Source organism: Sinocyclocheilus anshuiensis, unplaced genomic scaffold (genome assembly GCF_001515605.1).
Source record: "Sinocyclocheilus anshuiensis isolate Anshui unplaced genomic scaffold, SAMN03320099.WGS_v1.1 scaffold822, whole genome shotgun sequence".
Classification (NCBI taxonomy): domain Eukaryota; kingdom Metazoa; phylum Chordata; class Actinopteri; order Cypriniformes; family Cyprinidae; genus Sinocyclocheilus; species Sinocyclocheilus anshuiensis.
Window position 1 is genome coordinate 973,228 of NW_015539892.1, and position 22,281 is coordinate 995,508.

Consider the following 22,281-nt stretch of genomic DNA (forward strand, 5'->3'; position numbering starts at 1 on the left):
TCTCTGCCAGCTGCCGCGCCGCGACCTGATTGGCTGCCGTTTCGCGCGCTTCCCCTTCTCTCACAGCCGAGCAGGAGAGAACAAAAGGTCAATGAGTCCGCTGTGCTGAGGGCAGGAACCTCACGTGATACTCCATCTCTCTCTCTCTCTTGCATGCTCACTAACACTTGTTCCAGAAGCATCTACAAATGAGCCTGCTTTGAAAAATATTTTTTTCTCTCTCTCTGTCTTACAAAAACATACAGGTTAAATATGCTACTGTTTATGGAAAAGGAAATATTTATAGATAGAACGACAGAACGATAAATAGAATGAATGATAGATAACAATAGAATGACAGATATAACAATAGAAAGCCAGAATGTAAGTACAACAAAATGATAGAACAAAGCAAGAAAATAAGATGGAATGTTAGGACGATATATAAAACAAAAGAAACGAACTAACGGATGGATGGATGGATGAATGGATGGAATAATAGAGTGACAAAAAAATGTATAGAACTGTAGATAGATAGAACGATAGACAAAATGATAGAACAAAATAACAACAGAATGATAGGTATAACAATAGAAAGGCGGATAAAACATCAGATAGAACAGTAGAATGATAGAATGAAACAACAGAATGAAATAGAATGTTAGACAGAATGATAAATAAAACAATATAAAATAAGATAAAAAGACAGACACAGACAGACAGACAGATATTGGTTTGACTGCCAGGTGAGAGCAAAAGGCAGACAGACAGACAAGACAGGTGAGAGTGTTAGGAGGAAAGAGTTCTCAGTAAGATCAACTAGAACTGAACTATCACTGAACTAGAGCAGCACAGCTGGAGTTTCTACCTGTGTGGGAGTCTGGTTTTTGGTATCGAGGCAACACAACACGCTCCTGACTAACATTACAGGGGCCTCTAGTGGTTAAGTGGCACCATGACGACACACGGCTATTATTTTACAGAACATTCACTAACTGCCAGCATCGATTAAAGGACCTTTATATTTCAGGCTCCATTGTGAAGATGTTGTTTGAAGTCTGAGAGGGAACATGTAACTCAAGGAGCACAGAGAGGTGGTGAGGGCTCCTGGGGATCTGCCAAACTTCATTATCTCAGCATGACACACACACACACACACACACACACACATGTGGCACTGACTAGCACCATCAGAGTGTGTGGCACTGTAACTGAACACACAGAACGGCCTCCTCATTCACGTGGCACAGAGTTGCAATAGGCACGGTTACCATGGTTACCACAGACACTGGATACAAGGCCAGCTGCGTTTTGGCGGGAAAATTCCCCCTGAAAAAAAAAAAGCTTTTGTGTACTTTAATATTCTTTGTACTGAAAGGAGGCGAAGATAAGATCTAATTTCAACTGTGAGGGGGAAGCAAACAGGGTATTTCTTTACTCTTCATTGTTTGTAATATTCAAAAATTGTTTGCAATACGCAAAGTTTTTCCAAATTTCACCTTTACAAATAATACTGTTGTGATGATACCACAGTATAGTAATAGTCACAGCTAGTAATACCATGGCATTTTGATATATTCCATGCACTTACAAAAGAGTACCAAAAAGTACCATGGTAATACTATGGTATTCTGGACATACACATGATATTTTGGAAATTTATCATAATAGTACTATGGTATTCTCGGACATACAATTAAGTACAATGTATAAACCATGCCACACAAATTTCATTACCACGGTATATTTCAAAGTACCATAGTACTGCCATCTGATACGATCACTGTATCTAATACTATCATATATTATATTTTTTGAAAGTGCCATGTCAAAAAACCAACAAACAAAAAAACAGTGATAGATTCAGATGATAATACCATGGTATTTTGATATATACCATGCACTAACAAAAGAGTACCAAAAATAAAATGGTAATACCACAGTATTTTGGACATACACGTGATATTTTGAGTGACGTGACATGTGGCCAAGTATGGTGACCCATACTCGGAATTAGTGCTCTGATTGTTTATCATAGCATTACTATGATATTATGGTATTCTTGAACATACCATTGAGTACAATTTATAAACCATGGCACACAAATTTCATTACCATGGTATATTTCAAAGTACTATAATACTGCCCTCTGATACCATCACTGCACCATGGTACATTTTTATTTAGTGCCATGGTACTATGTCCAAAAAACATAGTGATGGTATCAGATGGTAATACTGTGGTATTTTGAACATACACATGATATTTTAGACATTTATCATAATAGTACTATGTTATTCCTGGAAAAACAATGAACTACAATATATAAACCATGGTACATGTATTTCATTACCATATACCATATGTATATTTCAAAATACTATAGTACTGCCATCTGATACTATCACTGTACAGTGGTATAGTATGTTTTTGTAAGTGTAGAGACATGGTACTAAGTCCAAAAAAACATATGGTAATACCATATGATATATATCATGCACTTGCAAAACCGTACCAAAAAGTACATTGGTAATACCATGGTATTTTAGACATTTACAATAACAGTACTATGGTATTCTTGGACATACCATAGAGTACAGTATATGAGCCATGGATTTCATTACCATGGTATATGTCAAAGTACCATACTACCATCTGATACTATCACTGTACCATGGTATAGTTTTTTTTTTAAGTGACAGATTAATTACATAGCATGCATTACCACAGTAAATTTATAGTATCAGATGGTAATACTATGGTACTTTCAAATGGCACTAAAAATCAAATATTATTATATAGTACACCATGGTGCTATTTTGTAAGCATGGTAAGCAAAATATTTTGCAATGCAACTGTGTAAGAACAATCTTACAGAGAGTCATATTTGTCAATCTGCTAATTTAATTAAACAATTTATGGTCACATTGTGTCACAATGAGAAACACATGAAATGCGTCACTCTATCAGGCGTTATCGCAATTTGAGGAATTGTTAACGCAGTTTTAGGAAGGGTGTAATAAAACACACTCCATCGACAAACAGACAAAACGCCTTTTTCAACCTGGGATGAAGTCCAAGAGCTTTTAGTCATACGACACTGCTTACTAACAAAGACTGCAGGACATTTAACCGATTCACACTTCAAACATAACTGGTTACATATTAACACATTTATTGTACAGTAAGTATAATAGCCAAGTCATAGCAGAGTTTGTGCAGAATAGGTTGGCAAACAGTAAACGTGCACAAGGCTCAAAGGGTTAGTTAATCGAACGGTTAAGGTCTTAAAATGTATTTCCTCCCTTTAGGTGTGGATTGCAACAGATGCTTCAGGGGGTAAACTCTCATTCATATTGATATAATTCTCAGATTATGAGTAGGTGATCTTTACAAAGACTTAAAGGGACAGTCTACCAAAAAAAATGAAAGATTTGTCATCATTTACTCACCCTCATGTCATTCCAAACCCATCTTTCTTTCTCCTGCGGAAAACAAATGCAGAAAATATGAAAGTTTCACTTTTCAGTGCAATTATAAATCAATTGGTGCTTAAACTTTCAAGTTTTGAAAAACAACAAAAGCATCATAAATCTGGTTTATCCGACTCATACACTGGATTTCAAGTCTTCTGAAGACATACGATAGCTTTGCTTGAGAAACAGACTGAAATGTATGTCTTTTTTCACTGAAACATTTCAATTGGTTTTGTAAACTGGATCAACCAATTCACCGAGAAAAAAAACAAAAACACTCAAGAGAACAATTCGGTCACAAATCAGAATTATGAACGTCAAGGAGAGCTAGGGTGGATGGCAGAGCTAAATTAAATAACTTTACATTTAAAACTATTTAAATTGAAGCCTGTTTCTCACACAAAGATTTGGAATGACTTTAGAAGATACACAAGTTATATGGACCACTTTTTTAGCACTTTTGCATCGTTTTTGAGATTTCAAATACACAGACTACTTTCTTCTTAACAGAAGTTTTCCTTCATGACATAACTGTGATTTTACAGTCATCATGTGAGTATATCCCAAGTGTGAAATACACATACAAACACACAAACATGGAAGTGTTCACAAAAACAAGGCCAAAAAGTAACACTCAAGTGATGTCAAACACTCGACAGCTTTCTAAAATCAAGTATGCATGACATGCTTGCATACACTGCCATTCAAAAGCTTGGGATCAGTAAGATGATTTTTAAAAATGAATTAAAACAATAAATACAATTAATACTCTTATTTAGCAAGGATGCATTGAAATTGATCAAATGTGACCAAATAACATTATTGTTACAAAAAAATTCTATTTCAGATAAATGCTGATCTTTTGAACTTTCTATTCATTAAAGAATCCTGAAAAAATGGCTTCCACAAAAATATTAAGCAGCACATTGTTACTTGCTTGTGTTAGGGGAAAATACAATCTGTTGTTGTCAAAACTACCAGAAGTGTACTTTCTAAAAACATTATTAACATTAAAGCACAAGTGAAGTGTGTGCAGTCATTTCTGAGACTGAAATCACAAGTGGTTTTGCCTCCTCATCAGTCATGAGAAAGTGTTTTGTGCAGCAGCATTATTAAAGCCAATTATGAGACAGATGCCGGTTTGATGCGGCGATCAGGAGGGAGATGAGAGCAGCATCACGTGGTGCGTCAGAGATCATGGCCATGACCAATCACAGATGCTGGCACAACTACAGAAGACACAACCAGACACAAGTTTATTAGGAGCGCCTAATGAGGAGGAGGGAGGAGAAAGAGAAAGCATGCTTTGGGCGCTCAACTTTAGCTCTGGCACAACTTAAAGGGATAGATTAGCCAAAAATGTTAATTCTTCTATTCAAGCTCATGTTGTTCTGTAGGAGTTTCTATCGTCCATGGAAAACAAAGGGAGATGTTTTGAAGAATGTCCAAGCTGCTGTTTTACATATAGTGAAAGTGAATCGTTAAAAAAAATGACAAATAAGCACAATAAAAAGTAAAGCATAAGAGCTGCATGAATTACTATTAAAGTATTTATCAATATTTTGAATTAGCCTATTTTTCCATTTCTATTTAATGATGTGCTTTTGTGACTTTTATTAGTTTTTGTTGAATATTTCTACTTGGCTTTAATTGTATGGCAACACTTTACTCAAGTTATACTTTAATAAGGTTTCATTTGTTAACATTAGTTAATTAGCTTACATGAACTAACAATGTAAAGTACTTCTAAACAATTTATTAATCTTAATGTTAACTTCAACATTTACTAATACACTATTAAAATAAAAAGTACCTATTATTATTATTATTTAATAGACCCGAGCTAACATAACATAAAATGAACAGTAGTATTTTTTTCTATAACGTTAACAAAATTAATAAATACTGTAATAAATGTACTGTTCATAGTTCATGGTAGTTAATGCATTAAGTAACGTTAACTAATGAGACTTTAATGCAAAGTTTTACCATTTTTGTTTCAGTTAAAAAATTAAACGTAAAACGTAAAAACAACTTACACTATTGCATGGCTTCAGACTTTTTAGATTTTTTGGTTCTTGACATTCCCTTCCCTTGTCACCATATATTTTATGACAAAAAAGCAGCATGAACATTCATCAAAACACCTCCTTTTAGGTTCCACTGAAGAAAGCAAATCATATGGTCTTGTAATGACATGAGGGTGAGTAAATGACAAAAACTGAATTCTTCTGTGAACAAAACCTTGAATCAGTCTATGGAGTCAACACTAATGAATGTTATTGCTTAGTTACAAAAGACATCAAAAGTCTGTGTGAATGTGTCATAGGTTGATACTCTCATGGACAGACCTGAACACACAGACCAAGGTCACAGACGCATGAATTTACTTAAGCGTTAGGGAGGGAAATCCCAAGGGAAGTGAGGCAGGTGTTTTTAGTTTACTGTAAAACATACAAAACATACATGAAAAGATATAAGGAAGCGGAATAACTGGAGTAAAGTTCAAGTTCAGGGCTGTTTGGAGTGAGTGTGTGTGTGTGTTTGTTTTGTGGTTTAGGAAGCTGTTGCTGGTGGATAATCTAACGTTCTGGAAGTGAGTCACTACACAAGCCTCAGTAATGGGATGAAATCTCACTGACTCACTCTCCCTTTTAAGCACACACACACACACACACACACACACACACACACACAGACTCCAATGTTACAAGCTGGAGCGCTCACCTCTTAACTCGTCCCAAATGGAGAAAGAAAACAGGATTACATAAAGGGTCAACAGATGGAGTAAGAACAACACAAACAAAAAAACAGGACAAATTGACCTTGGTTACTTTTATCTTTAGTCAGGTGTGACTCATTGAACTGTGGTCAATGACCCTTCCGCTGCAGTCCAATGCAATCTATTAAAATATTAATGTTACCATGATATTACTATGGCACCAAAACATATTTTAATGCTCAATTCACACTTAAAAATGTCTGCATGTCAAAACATTGAATATCAAAACATACATAAATGACTTATGTCAACAAACTATGCTAGACCTTTTCTCATTATTACCTAACTGGAGAAAAGGTGATTTTAGCACCTTATTTTATTATTATTATTATTATTATTATTATTGAGATTATTATATTTGTTATATTGTGTTATTTCTTTTTCTTGACATTACGTGCTTTGGCAATATTGTAAGCACAACCAAGCCAATAAATTACTTTAAATTGAAACTAAATAGTTTATGTATTAAAATATGTTTACATTAATATATAGTGTATTTATACTTTTTTTTTTTTTCATTTAGAAGCAAGCTAACTTCTATTTGTGAACTGCTTAGCTTGGAAAATGCGCCTCTTTGTATCTGATTCAGTGCCTTTTAGATATTTTTAAGCGTGGTGTAAGTGTCTAAATTCACATTTAGGGGGCCACTGTAACTGTCCAACAATAATATTAAGTAAACTCACAGGTTAGTGTTCATCAATGACGTCTCAGGTTACTTATGTAACCATGGTTCCCTGAGTAGGGAACGAGACACTGCGTCCTCTAGGGGTCGCTATGGGGAACGCCTCGTTGTGACCAGTGTCTGAAGCATACATTGAAAAAACACCAACTCGTTGGCCGGCGACAGCCATGACGTCACTACCGGTGAGTGACTGATCTGTATCATCCAGGCAGTGCCTCAGGTTTACTAAAGGACCCGGACTTCACATGGACCTCACCAGCAGTATTTTAGCGCACAGAATTCAACAATATCTCCTTATAAATCTTAAATGTATAAATGAGTTATCAGCATGAAATGCTTATGCTCGCAAAAATCTAAATTACCAACATGATACAAAAGCTGAATAGATCAACTGACATATTAATACACAAATGATCGTGTAAAATGACCAAAAATACCTTTTTGGTCGCACTTCTTTCCATGAGGAGGGTTTTCCACTTTTATGTCAGATACCAATCTTTCAAAGTGAGAGGTTTAAACGATCAAAAAAAAAATAAAATAAAAAACTTGTCTCCTAATTAAGACAGAAAACAGACAGAGATTTGATATAAATGTGCAAAATTACCATGTAGGCTACTGTAGTAATCCTGCATGGGACTCCTAAAAGTTGAGCAAATATTTAGCAGGGAAATGCAATTAAAATTCACAGAGAAAACAGGGCAAAAATATTTATAATAAAAATATTGTCTGCAAGGGCGTATGCAATGGTTCTCAAACAGGTCTGCAGTGCACTATAGGGGCCCTCAGGAAAGTAAGTTAATGCAGTAAACGCTCAGTAACTGCTAAACCTTAACCCTGGGCATTAATAAGTAAATAAGATAACAAGGAACAAGTAAATAAGTAAATGCTAAGTAAGTAAGATCTAACTTAACTAAAATGCTTTAAAAAATAATTACCACATGCAAAATTCCAAATATTTCTTATTTTTACTTTTAAGCTTAAATACAAATGTACGGATAAGAACAAATTAAAATGATTTGTTCAGTAAATGAAGATACGTCCTTTTGAACTTTGGTATGTTTCTAAATCACATATTCCATGTTGTTTGAGGCTTCAGCATGACTTACAGACATGAGGGACGATAGCAGAAGATGATAATGATGACGACGATGTCTAAACATGGAGGGATGTTTCACACACACACACACACAGCAGGGTCAAACACTCACAGCCCAGTCACCTCTGAGTCCACACACACTTGACGTCAACACTACAGCTTGTTCTGATTTCAAATCCAGCATTAATTAGGGCCTGTTCATTACATAAGACTGATCTCAACCTCACTCCACTGTTGGAGAAAAGTGTATCAGCTTGAGAGGAACCTAATATAAAAACATAAAAGGACTGTTTTGTTGGAAAGGAGTTGGTACTGACAATACTTTTTATATTAATACTCCTAGTTGTGTTGTTTGATAACCGATTGCTATTACTATTGCTCATTGTTTGTTTGTTGAGGAGAGGTGACATTACTCTTCCAAGTTTTCAGAATCATACTTCCATTCAAAAGTTTGGTATCTGTAAGATTTTTTTAAATGTTTCAGAAAGAAGTCTGTTCTGCTCACCAAGGCTGCATGTATTTGTTTAAAAATGCAGTAAAAACAGTAATATTGGGAAAATGATTACAATTTAAAATTGTTTTCTATTTTGGTTTTGAAATGTATTCCTGTGAAGCAAAGCTGAATTTTCAGCATGATTACTCCAGTCTTCAGTGTCACTTGATCCTTCAGAAATCATTCTAATATGTTGATGTGCTGTTCAAGAAACATTTCTTACTATTAAATGTTGAAAACAGCTGTGCTGCTTAATATTTTTGTGGAAACAGATACTTTTTTCAAGATTATTTGATAAATAGAAAAGTTAAAAGAACAACCGAAATCTACAACTTAATGTCTTTACTGGAACTTTTAATCAATTTAATGCATCCTTGATGAATAAGTGTTCATTTCTTTAAATCTTACTAACCCCAAACTTTTAAACATTAAACAATTTGTATACAATTTTTTACCTGTCATACAATAACAATTGCATATAGCATAATGCTAAAAACCAATCAGAAACACCATAACGCCCACATAGCAACACCCTGGTAACCACCCACATTACCATCATTAAAATCACTTAAACAGCTTTCTTGTGGCTTATTGCTTTAATGGCCACTAAAGTCCCAAAAGAGACTGGTTCATAATGATCGTTTTCTTCACTTTAATTTGGCATTCATCCCTTTCCATTGATGCTTATAACATGAAATGGTCTAGATACAGAATGCATTAAATCAAATGTGAGAATGTTAGCAAAAAATAGCAAAAATGAAACAAAGTCTAAAAAACAAAAAAAACTCTTGGGCACTTTGCATTCCCCCTTCCGATCTTGCAAGTTTAACATTTTGGGTCAAGCTGGATGATCAATCACTGCAACAGGCAGAGCTCATTATGATCCACCATCACTATATCTCAGCAAAGAAAACCTCTCCTCTCAAGTTAAACACCTCAGACATTACTGCCCTGAGCAGCACTAATAACAATGCAGATTAGTGGAGAAACACCCTGGTCAGCTCACCTTTCAGAGTAAAACGATATTCTTTTACACTCCAGGAGCGCCGTACAGCAGCTGCAAGCTAATCCTACAGTAAAAGGCCTGAGGAGCATTGTGTCAGCAGTGAACATCTCTGGCCACATCTAAATCACTGAAGAGAGACAAAACAATTGAGCATTCAGATGGAGAGGGGGCGAGAAATCCTAGACACGGCTCAGACAGGTGTGAAGTAACCCTAGATTGAGAATAACCTGAAAAGTATAAAAAAAAAAAAAACGGAGCGGTAAAAAAAAAAAGAATGCAGTAAGATATGAAGAAAGTTCAAAGCGCACCTGCAAGCACGTGCGTGACAGATGTGATCAATTATAAGACATCAAAGAGAGTACAGATGCCTGCGAGAGATGCTGTCAGACCGCAGAAGTGCTTCTTTTAGAGGTGCTAAAAATGATGTTCAATTCATTAAACCTTATATTAAACATGTTCAAGGCATTGGTGATGCACTTCAAGCTTGAAAGCAAACGTCAGCATTGGCTTTCAATTAAGAAAACAGAAAAACAGAACCACTTTAATTATCAACATACATCCAAACATTCTGCACACGCTTATTTGTAGGAGAAAGCTATTATAACGAGCAGTTAGTAATGTTAACTTCTTATTGCAATCTTTCTGGTAAAAATTGATATTGTCAATATCAATATCCAGATTTTAGGTCCAGATTTGCTGCGCTTGTTTGAAGGGCTGTACAATTTGGCCAAAAATGTTATAATTACATCAATATGACGGTAAAATATGAATTGTACTGTCATTTTTGTATTTTTTTTTACAGTGCAACTATACAATAATTGAATCAAATTAACTCTTTTTCAAACCATAAAGCTTTTCTTTTGTTGGCAAGTCAGCATTTTATAAGCGCTTCTCATTCAAAGTTTGGGAAGATGGTTGGTGCATGGTGTGTTTCCAAATACACGTTATAAGTGTCCCAAACTTACAAGTTCATGTGGATCAGATGAGCAGATTTAGAGATACTGAAATCATCGGATCATCAGCTGCTCGTGTGTAAAGGAATGCAGTGCTGCACTTCACGCGGAAACATACAGTGCCTATATATTAATTTATTTAATTAAATCAAAGCTATTGCAATTTGATATTGATCGCAATAAGCCAAATCACATCGTAGTTTTATTCTAGTTTTATTGCAAGGCAACTTGCAACAGAATGAATTCAATCTATAAACCTAATGCAACCATTCACTTTCTTTTCAGGTAATAATAAATGAGTTTAAAGAAGTTTTTTTAATTCAAAGACAAAAAAAAATGCTCAAAGTCGTGGGCCACAAGTTTGAGGTTTTATGAATCAAGTCAATATAAATCCTCCAGGAGAGCATGTTTATGCGCATCTACGGGGCTACAGCATCAAAGCTTTGGTAAACAAACGATTAAAAATGATTCAGAATCAAACAGGTTGAATAAATAACCACAGTGATGCCTTCGTAAGCTCTCAGTCATAAGCAACACAAATAAGATCCACTATTCCAGTCCTTCATTCATCCACCCAATCACATCGCTCCTTCCCTCCCTCCATTCCTCTCATTGGCTGCATTCGCATCCAGTCATTGGGCGGATTAAACGCAGTGGTGCAGTTTTCTGTTACCCTAAACTGTACAAAAATAGACGCCTAGTGCTGCTTTATCTAATTTTGAAAACAAACAAAAAAACAAAATGAATAATAATACAACAGTCTTTCAATTGATTCGCTAATATATACAGAAGTTTTTGATCTCTAACCAGAAGGCTGAGTGCTTTATCCTTGTGAATACAACATAAACAAATAACTTTAATATATCTTAAGCTCCGATGCTCAATCTAGATCTCTAAATACATATATATCTGTGCATATAGGTATACATATATATGTAAAGCACACAGCCTGCAGAATTAACTTGAATTTATTGACAGGCAAGATTCGCACGGACACTGCGAAACGTTTGTTGTTCTAGCACAGTGTAGTTAAATCAAACGTCTTTTCTTGTGGCAGGAGTCGCACGTTAGTCAACTGTTTTGCCTCCACTTAAAAACAAAACAAAAAATATGCAAACCGCAACATTAAAAGGTATGAAAAAAGTAAGTCACTAAACGAAAAGACGGAAAAGGCAACCGTAAAAAGTCACAGATGAATTCAAAGCACAGAAAAAATAAAGCTGAGATCAGTTGAGATGGTTGGGGGTGATTAAAGGCGCCGAACGATCGTTGGTAAGTGTCCGACGTAGTTTGACTCTCCGGATCATACTCAACATGTCACCTCCGCTGCCTGGATCAGGAACGCCGTCGACATGATCCACGCCAGGCTGGGCGGAATTGATCTGCACGCTTTCAGTGGGCATGCTAGAATTGTGAGCTGCCATGTTTTGAATCTGCTGCTGATTTTGATGTTTCTGCTGGAGCTCTTTTTGATGTATCTGTTGATATTGCGGCTCCTGCGGTTGGTTATATTGCTGTTGGTGATTGTACTGTTGTTGATTATATTGTTGTTGCAGCTGTTGTTGTTGATGATGATGATATCGCCTCTGCTGCTGTTGGTGCAGTGCATACTGCTGTTGCTTGCTCAGTTGATACAGCAGCTCTGTGCCGCCCACTGGTGGCTGCCCAGGAAACATGGAATAGTATGGAGGCGGCCCTGCACTCAGACTCTGAGTGGACGTACAGAGACTATGTCTGGTGTGAACCAGATCAGAGCCAGGAACCCTGTTACTCTGCGTTCCTCCAGGAGGGCACATGGTCTCCTCACTGCTCAGGCCGGCGGTAGAAACGGATGCCTTCAGCGGCACCTAAGAGCAGGATGAAATTGGCTTTCATGGTTAATTTGATAAGAACATCAATAGAACACACTACAGGGATGTATAAAAACATATGGCCTCTTTGAGCATGATGTTGTTAAAACAAAATTTAAAAAGCTAAGCAAATACATCCAAAATATTGTGAACAAATTCAAAAATTGTGCAATATCCAATTGGGATTTCTTTCATAACTTGAAACATAAAGGAATTTCCCTAAGAATCAAATAAAGATTCCCATTTAAATGTATACAGGATTTGATTCTTGTTTAATGTTAGAGTCCTAATGGATCAGAACCCTACTTGTATTTCATTATTTTAATACATACATATTTTTATACATTAATACTAATATACGGGATATATACTACCATTCAAAAGTTTGGGGTCAGCAAGATATAAAAAAAAAAAGTCTTGTGCTCACCAAGGCTGCATTGATTTGATAAAAAATACAGTAAAAACAGTAATATTGTGAAATATTTAAATTTAATTTTTTTCTATTTTAAAAATGTAATTGATTCCTCTGATGCAAAGCTGAATTTTCAGCATCATTACTCCAGTCTTCAGTGTCACATGATCCTTCAGAAATCATTCTAATATGCTGATTTGCTGCTCAAGAAACATTTCTGATTATTATCAATGTTGGAAACAGTTGCTTAATATCTTTGTGGAAACTTGGACATTTTTCAAGATTCTTTTGAATAGAAAGTTCTAAAGAACAGAATTTATTTGAAATAGAAATCTTTTGTAAAGTTATAAATGTCTTTAATGTTAACTTTGATCAATTTAATGTATCCTTGCTGAATAAAAGTAAGGGTTAGGATGACTGACCCAAAATTTTAAACAGTAGTGTGGGCTGTAAGCACATTAAAATCCTGAAAGAAATACATTTTTATGTCCTACAGGGGCATCCATCTTATTTGTAGTTGTAAAAGTTATTTTAGGAACAATGTGTTTGAAAATAATACTGTGCTGGAATTCTTTATGAAAATTCACAATCCTTCACGACCTGTTCCAAATTATGATAGATATTCCAGCAGGTCTCCTGAACACTGTTTAAGAATTTTCTGACTAGAGTTTGAGTAGATGAAGGACCTGTGGTGTGGAGATGGGGATAGGCACTCCTCCACTGATGGTCCCACGGCGGATGTTGGGCTTGCTGGAGGGTTTACGGCGGATGGTGGCCGTGTGGGGTCCTATAGGCTCCGGATCCATCAGCAGACTGACGGTAGATGCCGGCCTCTTGCTTTGAAACATTTTGCGGTAATTGAGGCTCAAGTCGCTGTTGCGAGGAATTGTGGAAGATTTATCAAATTCAGACTGGCTGTGGGCGTCCTCTCCTCCATGCAGGGAGATGTAGTCATAGTCTGAAAGAGAGAGAAACACAAAAAGAGGAGAGTCACACACGGTGTTAATGTTAAATGATAGCACCTCTATATTGTTTAAAAGAGAAAAATAATGAAATTCAAGCAGAAATTACATATGCAGGGAATGACAGTGGAAGAAAACACAACAGCTGTTCATCATGTCTCAAAATTTGATGTCAGGGTTTAACAATAAAGATGGCCCAACGTTGTGAGTGTTTCGGACAGGACAGTGCATGTGTTTTTATACCTCGCAAACTCAGCTTGGCTTGTGTGATGTTTTTAACACTGTTGAAAGGCAGCATTATCTAATTGTTTAAATTTTAATTATTTGTTTAAAGTTGTTTAAATGAAACCTACAAATGCATTTTATATATTTTTAATAGCGGGCATATATATATATATATAATAAAAATTAAAAATAAAAAACAAAATTATAAATAAGATATAACAATTTTTTTTCTTTTGGACTAAATGCAAATGCAATAAATGCAAACTGCAAAGGAAAATTATGCAAATTTGAGATGCATATACAATTTTTTTTAAATAACAAGTATACTGAAATTAAAGAAAACAAACCTAAAAATCGTATTATTGTCTTAGTCACATTATTAATTAATTTCACTAAATTGATTAAAAAAATGACTGCATGAAGAGAGCAGTACTGGATTACCTCCTAGAAAATGAATAAAACAGACAAACAAAAGCTCTGTTTGAGAGTGTCTTTCAGTTAAACTCAGGCAACATGAGAAGATGGACAACAGACTAACGAGATGCCACTAGTTATATCTCATGGTTAGGTTGCACACACTCAAATCTTACGCATACAGATAACACTCTTTCAACAAAGGCACGCCTGCGATATGACATGGATTCTCAAAAATAAAGACATTTAATGTTGTTTATTATTGGTATATGATCACAATGAGAATAATTAAGTCTATGCAATGACATTCAGAAACCTACCATATAGAGGAGGTTCTTTCTTTACCGCTGTAAAAGAACAATAAAGTACATTTAACATTTATACAAAGGCCCAGAAACATGCACTTTGGACAGCAATCCAAGCCTGTGATTCGTGCAAGCACATCAGACTTGGTCTAAAATTGGACCATAAAGCACATTTGATGCGCACACAAACCACAAATCAGATAACTGTGTTGAGGGTAAAAAAAGGGTAAAAATTGAGAAAAAGAAATCTAGACTGAGCACTGTTTATAATCTCTCCAAGTTGTGTGCAATGAAGATTTGAAAGGAAAATTATAGAAAATAATTAGAAAAAGCTCATGCATGTAAGTGTACATACACACATACTGACCATGCTGCGAGGGAATGGTGTCTTCTGAGCAGGATGGCGTTGTCGTCTGGGTGCTGTATCCGCTGGAGCAGTGCAGGGAATCTCGGCTGGTCCGAGGAGCTTCGGAATTAAGCCCGCCTCCAAGAGTAAGAGCCAGCTGCTCCCTGGCTGACTGTGGCTACAGACAGCAATGAGAGCCAATCAGAGATCGGAAAAAGTGTCAATCACAATGATTCCAGTAGAATCAAAAGGTGTAAAAAAAATCTATTTTTGCTTAGAAATCATTCCTGCATTTAAATGAGCGTGTACCTTGCCTGAGGTGGAGAGTGTCCTGGCTCTCTCCTCATGCCTGCTGTAAACTTTGTGCAGTGGGGGCATGGAGGTCCCGTTCTCTGTGCCTGGAGAGTTCTGACCTTTTTCCTACACAAAAATATACTCGGTTACTCCATCTCAACTTAGTAAGTAACAAAAACAAAACACTACGACAAACTGTAGTTACAAGGTAATAAGGATTTAAAGCCAACATGAAATGGTGTTCACAAACCATTTTATCATGATGTGACATAATTAAGCAATATATTAAAATATAGGGCGGGACTTAATTTGATCCAACAGGAAATTTGTGGATCATGAAAATGGGCGTTCCAGATCTGAATGAGAGTTTGCAGAGTACTGTGGAGGTTTTTTAACCAGGACATGGAGCTTGAAGGTCAAGTTCACCCACGCAATGGTAACTGGTTCTTTTTAATCATTTTTGCAATTACGTTCTTTTATTTACCTTTATTTGCTACAATTGCAGAATGCTTTATTCTAACAATGTTAACTCTTTTTCCACCACTGACACATTTTGCATAATTTTTGACAAGCTTTATTGATGCAAGCTTTGGATTGTTTTTTTTTCATTATACAACTGATGTTGCTATATGGAAGTAAAAAAATAAAATAAAATGAAAATATAAAAGTTTTCTGCTTGAAAAAAATAATTTTCTGAGATTTTTGTTTGAATTTTTTTATGATGTTGACAGAATGAATCAATTGGAATATTTTTTCTGTTGCTGAAAAATGAATATGTAAAAATAAAAATAAAAATAAACAGAAACCTCTGTTTACATATTCATACAACAGAATATTGTGGGGGCAATTTATGAAGATTTGTGAATATGATAAAAAATATCTGCGGTGGATGGCAACTTAAAAAGAATACTCTGGCAGGGAAGGAGTTAAACATTTCTACTTAAAATATTTGATATTTTATACAGGCTGCATTACCTACAAAAGTAGCAAAAAATGAACCCTAAATCCTAAATTCTGCCATTGGTTAACATTAAACCATCAGGAGGAAAGGAAAAATAATGAAGGATTGTGAACATCTGCACACAAGACGACCAGAAATGTATATAAACAGTCAGTTTTGATTTCATGTGGACTTTAACGACAGTTTGGTAAGTGTAGAAAAGTTCAGATGGGCCTGTCAGAGCATGCAGGTTTTTAGTTGTAGATATGCAAACTGGTTAGTGTGTTTGTTTTAAGACATGGGACTGATATTATATCCAAAAACAGACACTAAAAGCAGAAAATTATTTAAAATAGCTTCTTTCTCCCCGTGTACAGCTATCAGAAGGCGTCCCTCTCAATGGCCTGCAGAGGGCGCTGTCTACCTTCACATAGACACAACCTCTACACATGCACGATGAAAACCACAGAAAAACACAGAAGAAAACCATCAGAGGTAAGTGTCCAGGAGTACATGCAACAGTAATGAATCCATCCACAGTCACACACAGCACTACACTGAGTCTATGCTCACAGTGCTCCTGTGCCGAAGGTGTTGGTGGCCCGTGCGATAGATTGTGGGAGAATTCCCCTCACTGAGAGAGCGAGTGCCTTCCTCCCCTCCAACCAGGAGGAGAGGACTGCATGAGCGCTGGGAGATGGAGGTGAGGGGCAGAGAGGAGTGGAACAAGAGAAAGATGAGATTAGATGAATCCAAGCCTCCGTCAAAATACAAACCCCCTTAGACCCCTAAACAAATTTCCTGGTTGAAAGTAACTGCTTTTGGGTATTCTATTCAGAAAATAGTAAAATGCCACTTGTTGATCCATCTTTTAAATTACAAGTGTCACATAATATAGCTACTAATGGTCAAATATAAGGCAAGACCCTAAAGGCAAAGCCACTGCTTTTTCATGCATGGCTGAAGCCAGAAATCACTTTAGCAGTACATACACCCAACTTAAAAGTGCTAAAAATAAATATCCAAAATCTCCCCTGTAAAACCTTTAATATGTCAACAAAATTAAACAAGAATTTTGGACCTGGCTTTATCCAATGTTCAGATTTCAAATGCATGCAAATGAATGCATTTAATTATATTTGCTTAATTTACTTATTTAAACAACATTTCAGAAAACTTGCAATACAACGTTTAATGTCTTAATGTACTGTGATTAATGACCTGGGAATGTATGGTGATATCTATTAAATAAAAATGTCACCCTATTCCCCTGTGGTATTTTGCCATAATATTTCTTTTTGTCTCCACATTATGGTTAACTTGGCTAATACATTGGACTGATAAACTAGCATACTACACATAATCATAGCAAACTGTATTATAATTTAGTGTTCTCATAGTATTAACCTATGCTACTTTTTTGTAAAACACTGAACTGTGTAATAAAACTGTATAATTGTGTCATTTATCATCATGCATTTTATGTGTTACTATTTTAAGCATCACAACAGTGAAATACTACCTTATTTGCAATACACTTACACTGTAATACCCAGACAAACTACATTAAATATTTGATATTATTTGCACTGAAGTACTGTCCAATTATGATTGTGTACTGATGATCAATCTGCTGATTTGATCTTGGGGTTCAAAAAGGTTGTATTTTGAGGAGGGTTGGATTAGGCACCACAGCAAAATGCAGGCTTTGATGGTGCTTGCAGCCGGATGCGCTTCTTTGGGCTGAATGAGGCTGCATGTGTGTTCTGGGTGAAAAATTATTCAAACTATTTGGGTTTCTTAGGGTTAATATACCAACTGAACTGGGTACCTTTTGGACCCATTGTTTTGTGTTGTGGCGCGTGTATCCATGATACCTGTGTTGTGTCTGGTGCTCGCAGATGAAGCCCATCCACTGCACTGGAGATGGAGTCCAGAGATGGGACATGACGCACAGAGGTGTAGTTACTAAGAGAGAGAGTTTATACTGATTATTTACAATAACACGCAATTGTTTGTCACCTGCGCTCCTCTTTTTCCAAACATTTTCAAAGAAAAATAATATTATATATAAGGCAATGTGCAGTTAGCCGATCACTGTTACATATATCACTGTTAATTATATCTTACTGTAGAAAGCTTAAAGGTTACCACTAAGAAAGACAGTCAATACAATGTTAAAAAAATCAATAAAATTGGCCTAGCAGCAAAAAAACACTACAATATAAATATAATAATTATCAATTTGCAAGTTAGCTAACAGTTCTTGCAACACACATTTCTTCCCGACACTGAACTCACCTGCTGATGCTGCTCTTGCGTGATAACGTGTTGCTAGGAGACGCGGGTGGAGTCTGATATGAGTAGCTGTAGTCTGAGCCTTTCAGATCAAGAATAACCTGCATAAACAAAACCAGACCAGGAAGTCAGAGTGCAAGAACATATACAGCTCTACAGATCAAAACAGACATAATGTGCCTGATTAGAATCCATGCAGCACCTGTTCACTAGCAGGAGGCAGTGTGTTGGGATCAGCCGTCAGATTGCCGAGATCTTCTAGAATTGTCTGTAAGTGGGTGACTTCACCAAGCATGCTTATCTCTTCGTCCTGACATTACAAATAAAAAAAATCAACGGTGTGATAATATTTAAGCAGAATAAAATAAAAATATATAACAGCACATTTTCATGGCAATCAAGTACTTTTTTCCCCCAAATTCTCATAATTCTAATGCATTCTGATGTAATAATGACAATCTTCCTGTTTAATGAAAAACAGCATCAATTAAAGGCATTAAACCAAATACTCTCACAACATTCAGGTATTTTACAGTTCAAAATGTTCAAATATTATGGAAATGATAATGTAATGTAAAATGCTGACAAAATGTTGTGGTCTTAAGCCAGGCATTTTCTTTTTGCAAAATATAGTGCCTTATCAGAGTCTGCTCAGACACTCACCAGGAAAGGTTTGAGCATTGTGACGAATGAGCAGAATCTTCCTCTTTCCTCGATAAGTGCTCGACACACGGCTCTCTTCTCAGTCTCCTCTAAAACTGCGTAGCGTGTGTTGACGTCCTGAAGAGCGCTGTCCAGCTGCATCCGCACCTCACCTTTACCTGTGCAAACACAATGACATTTCATAAACCACTGACAGGATCAAAAAGACTTTGACTTTGTACTAAAAGTACTCAAATTAATAAAGCAAAAAAAAGCTAGACAGAAATATATACATATAAATAACAACAACTTTGTAATAATTGCAAAAACATGTAAAATTACTAATACTAAAATGAAATATAAAAATAAAAACTAATTCAATATACTGATAAATGTTATAATAGTAGATAAATAGTACAATACTATATAAATAATACTAAAACAACAGCTCTTTGTTGCTGTTATTTGAAGCAAGGAATAACTTTGCCTTGCAGTTTGATGCTAAAACTCATGTTGTTTGCAACCACTAGGAGGCAGTACAGTTTCTATAAACACTTAAGACACCATTGATATTTGCTGCAATGCTAATAAGCTGTTCAAAGAGCCTAGCTGTGCAGATTTCCTTGGTCATTCGTGACCAGGCGTGACGATGGATCTGGGGTCTCTGGTAATGGCACACATGTGGACTGTATGGTGTGCATGTGTTGCATTTAAAGCCCAGCTGCCACTGAGACCCCCTCACATTCCATAGTAGCTACTAGTAATACTACTACATAGCAGTGATCGACCAATACGGCTGTTTTTAATGACTGACATCGATATCTAGATTCCATGGTGCTAGGCAGACAATATAATACAGCTTAATGATAGAAAATAAGATATAAGATATAAGATAACTGATTTCACTCAAACACTCTAAAATTCACTGAAAAACATGAATTGGCAAACATATTGATACAAGTTAACAAGAAAAACAAAAAAGATGCAAAGTATTTACCATAAGAGCATAACTGAGTGATTTTTAATATGATATGATGACTGTTTCGGACTCCTGATGCTTTAACTGTACTGATGAAGTGCAATGGGAGAAATGTGAGGTTAATCACATTTAGAGGTTTGTTTACCTCATGCCAGCACACACCACGTGAGGAGCTTTGAACACATGACCTGGCCTTTTCCTCTGTTTTTCATCTCTCAGCAGATGCATCATCCCCAACACATCTCATCTAAATGAATAGTTTCTTTGCTTTTGCAATCACATTACTGCATTTTTCGACTGTGTATGCGTGAGTGCATCAGGACCAGAAATTAACTTTTCCATTAAGGGAATTCATTTCACATTTCACTTTAATGGTGGCAGCCGTCTATCTTAATTGTCCAGGGACATTTTTTGCCCCCTTCTCTTGAATTTGGGGAGCATTTCTGTTCATTTGGTGGCATTTTTGCCCTAAGCCCTTGTTAACTTCCAACCCTGGTGTGCATGATAGGGATGAGCAATACCTTTAATATTTAATCCTAATTTTATATTGTCAGCAAACACATCACATATATATCATGCAAATGCACAAAAGGTTCTTTATAATGGAAAAAAAAGGTTCCATTAATTGTTAAATTGTTCTTTACACTAAGAAAAACATGGTTCTTTTAAGAACCGTTTACTGAAAGGTTCTTTGGGGAACCAAAAATGGGTCTTTAAGGCATCGCTGCAAAAACCACCTTTTAGAGTCTTTTGTGTATGTTTGTGGACGATTCGTATCAACATTCCACCAACAGGAGAGCATTCTGACAGCTGTGTGCAGACGCATACATCACTGATCTCATCATCCCCATTGCTAACAATAACCTCAGGTGTCCTTTGTGACATCTGATCTTCTGCACTCCAAGCTGGCATGCAAGACAGATGTATGCTTTCTTTCACAAGCACTACAAGTTTCTTTAGACATGTTTATAATGATGTTCTCTCATTTTAAAGACTACAAATGATATGCTGGCATATTGAGATCACATGACCTGGTGAATACTATTTAATCTCAGTGACCCCATAATTAGACACTTTTAAGTTGTAAAAAAGAAAAAAAATATCACTGGTGACAAATACGCCTGAGAATGGGACATTTTTACAATAAAAATTAACATTTTATTTTAAGGAAATAGAACCCTCACAAAAAGGCTCAATAGCATTTAGAGAACACCTCTTGAGTCTAGATGACATTTTAATTGAATAACAGAATCAGATCCACAAGCGCCACAGCACAGTAAATCTAAACGACCTCTGCAAATCCGTTTAAGTGCTGCGTATGCATTTTTGGGATTTAAGCAATCCTCATCAGTGTTGCGGAACTCAGTTAAGTCCTTTGACCTTCCAGGCAGAGATGTGATCCCCGGTGCTTGAGTGCATTGACCTTGTGCTGGATTGTGTGACCGTATGTGTGTTTAGATGCTCTTAGACCATTACACCTTCAAACACAGCCTGAAGTGAAGGCTAAAAGGAACCTGGTTGGGTAGGACAGCTTAGGGCTGGGGTCATCTTCAGTTTAAAGGGCAAAGGTCAGTAGGTCTGTTGATAAATGCCACGGCCTGTCTGCAAGACAAATGGCTTAGGAAACATGCAGCTATATCTGAAATATGTTACAGGAGCCGGTTTCTTGTTAATAGAATACAGCCCAACACAGAAATGTGAAAGAGTGATAATCTAAAAAACTATCCTCATAGCAACCCCTTTAGAACACCTTAACATCACCATAGAAACAGCACAGCAACGTCCTAGCAACCACTAAGAAGACTTCAGTCCATCAAAAACATTCAGCAGGTGTTACACCATGACCATAATTGAGTTGCTTTGAGTCTGCTACTAGGACACCGCCTTAGCAACTGCATAGCAACCACCTAAAACACACTAGCATCATGAAGGCGAGTTTTGTACTGGCAAGCACCACTCAAACCTTTTAATGAAAAAAAAATTAAAAAAAAAGAAGAAGAATTATAAATGAATTATTTATTAATAATATACAATAAAAATATTATTTCATAAATTATTTTATTTTTAAAAAATGCTAATTATTGATCCATGTACTTTTGCGTACATTCATTTTTTATTTTTTAACCATGACGAAAAAAATGAAATGA

At 36.1% G+C, this 22,281-nt stretch overlaps 1 protein-coding gene and 2 long non-coding RNA genes across 6 annotated transcripts in view; 1 reads left to right on the forward strand and 2 right to left on the reverse strand.

The window, feature by feature from the left end:
* Nucleotides 1-3,532, reverse strand: part of LOC107685819 (uncharacterized) — a 40,759-nt gene extending 37,227 nt beyond the window's left edge. The window contains exon 1 of the long non-coding RNA XR_001633990.1: nt 3,432-3,532. This is a non-coding gene — a long non-coding RNA (uncharacterized LOC107685819). The remainder of the gene's footprint in view (nt 1-3,431) is intronic.
* The window catches only part of LOC107685821 (uncharacterized), a 23,221-nt gene extending 11,657 nt beyond the window's left edge, over nt 1-11,564 (forward strand). The window contains exon 4 of the long non-coding RNA XR_001633993.1: nt 9,807-11,564. This is a non-coding gene — a long non-coding RNA (uncharacterized LOC107685821). The remainder of the gene's footprint in view (nt 1-9,806) is intronic.
* The window catches only part of LOC107685817 (metastasis suppressor protein 1-like), a 77,143-nt gene continuing 66,066 nt past the window's right edge, over nt 11,205-22,281 (reverse strand). For 2 of the 4 annotated variants that reach the window (XM_016482551.1, XM_016482550.1), the window contains 10 exons: nt 19,177-19,334; nt 18,716-18,823; nt 18,517-18,614; nt 18,093-18,183; nt 16,789-16,905; nt 15,291-15,401; nt 15,003-15,159; nt 14,651-14,677; nt 13,416-13,687; nt 11,205-12,314 (listed from right to left, as the gene is read on the reverse strand). In XM_016482551.1, the coding sequence (XP_016338037.1) occupies nt 11,694-12,314; nt 13,416-13,687; nt 14,651-14,677; nt 15,003-15,159; nt 15,291-15,401; nt 16,789-16,905; nt 18,093-18,183; nt 18,517-18,614; nt 18,716-18,823; nt 19,177-19,334 (1,760 nt within the window). In that variant the 3' untranslated portion in view covers nt 11,205-11,693. The remainder of the gene's footprint in view (nt 12,315-13,415; nt 13,688-14,650; nt 14,678-15,002; nt 15,160-15,290; nt 15,402-16,788; nt 16,906-18,092; nt 18,184-18,516; nt 18,615-18,715; nt 18,824-19,176; nt 19,335-22,281) is intronic. The other 2 variants (XM_016482553.1, XM_016482552.1) reach the window with 2 other exon arrangements.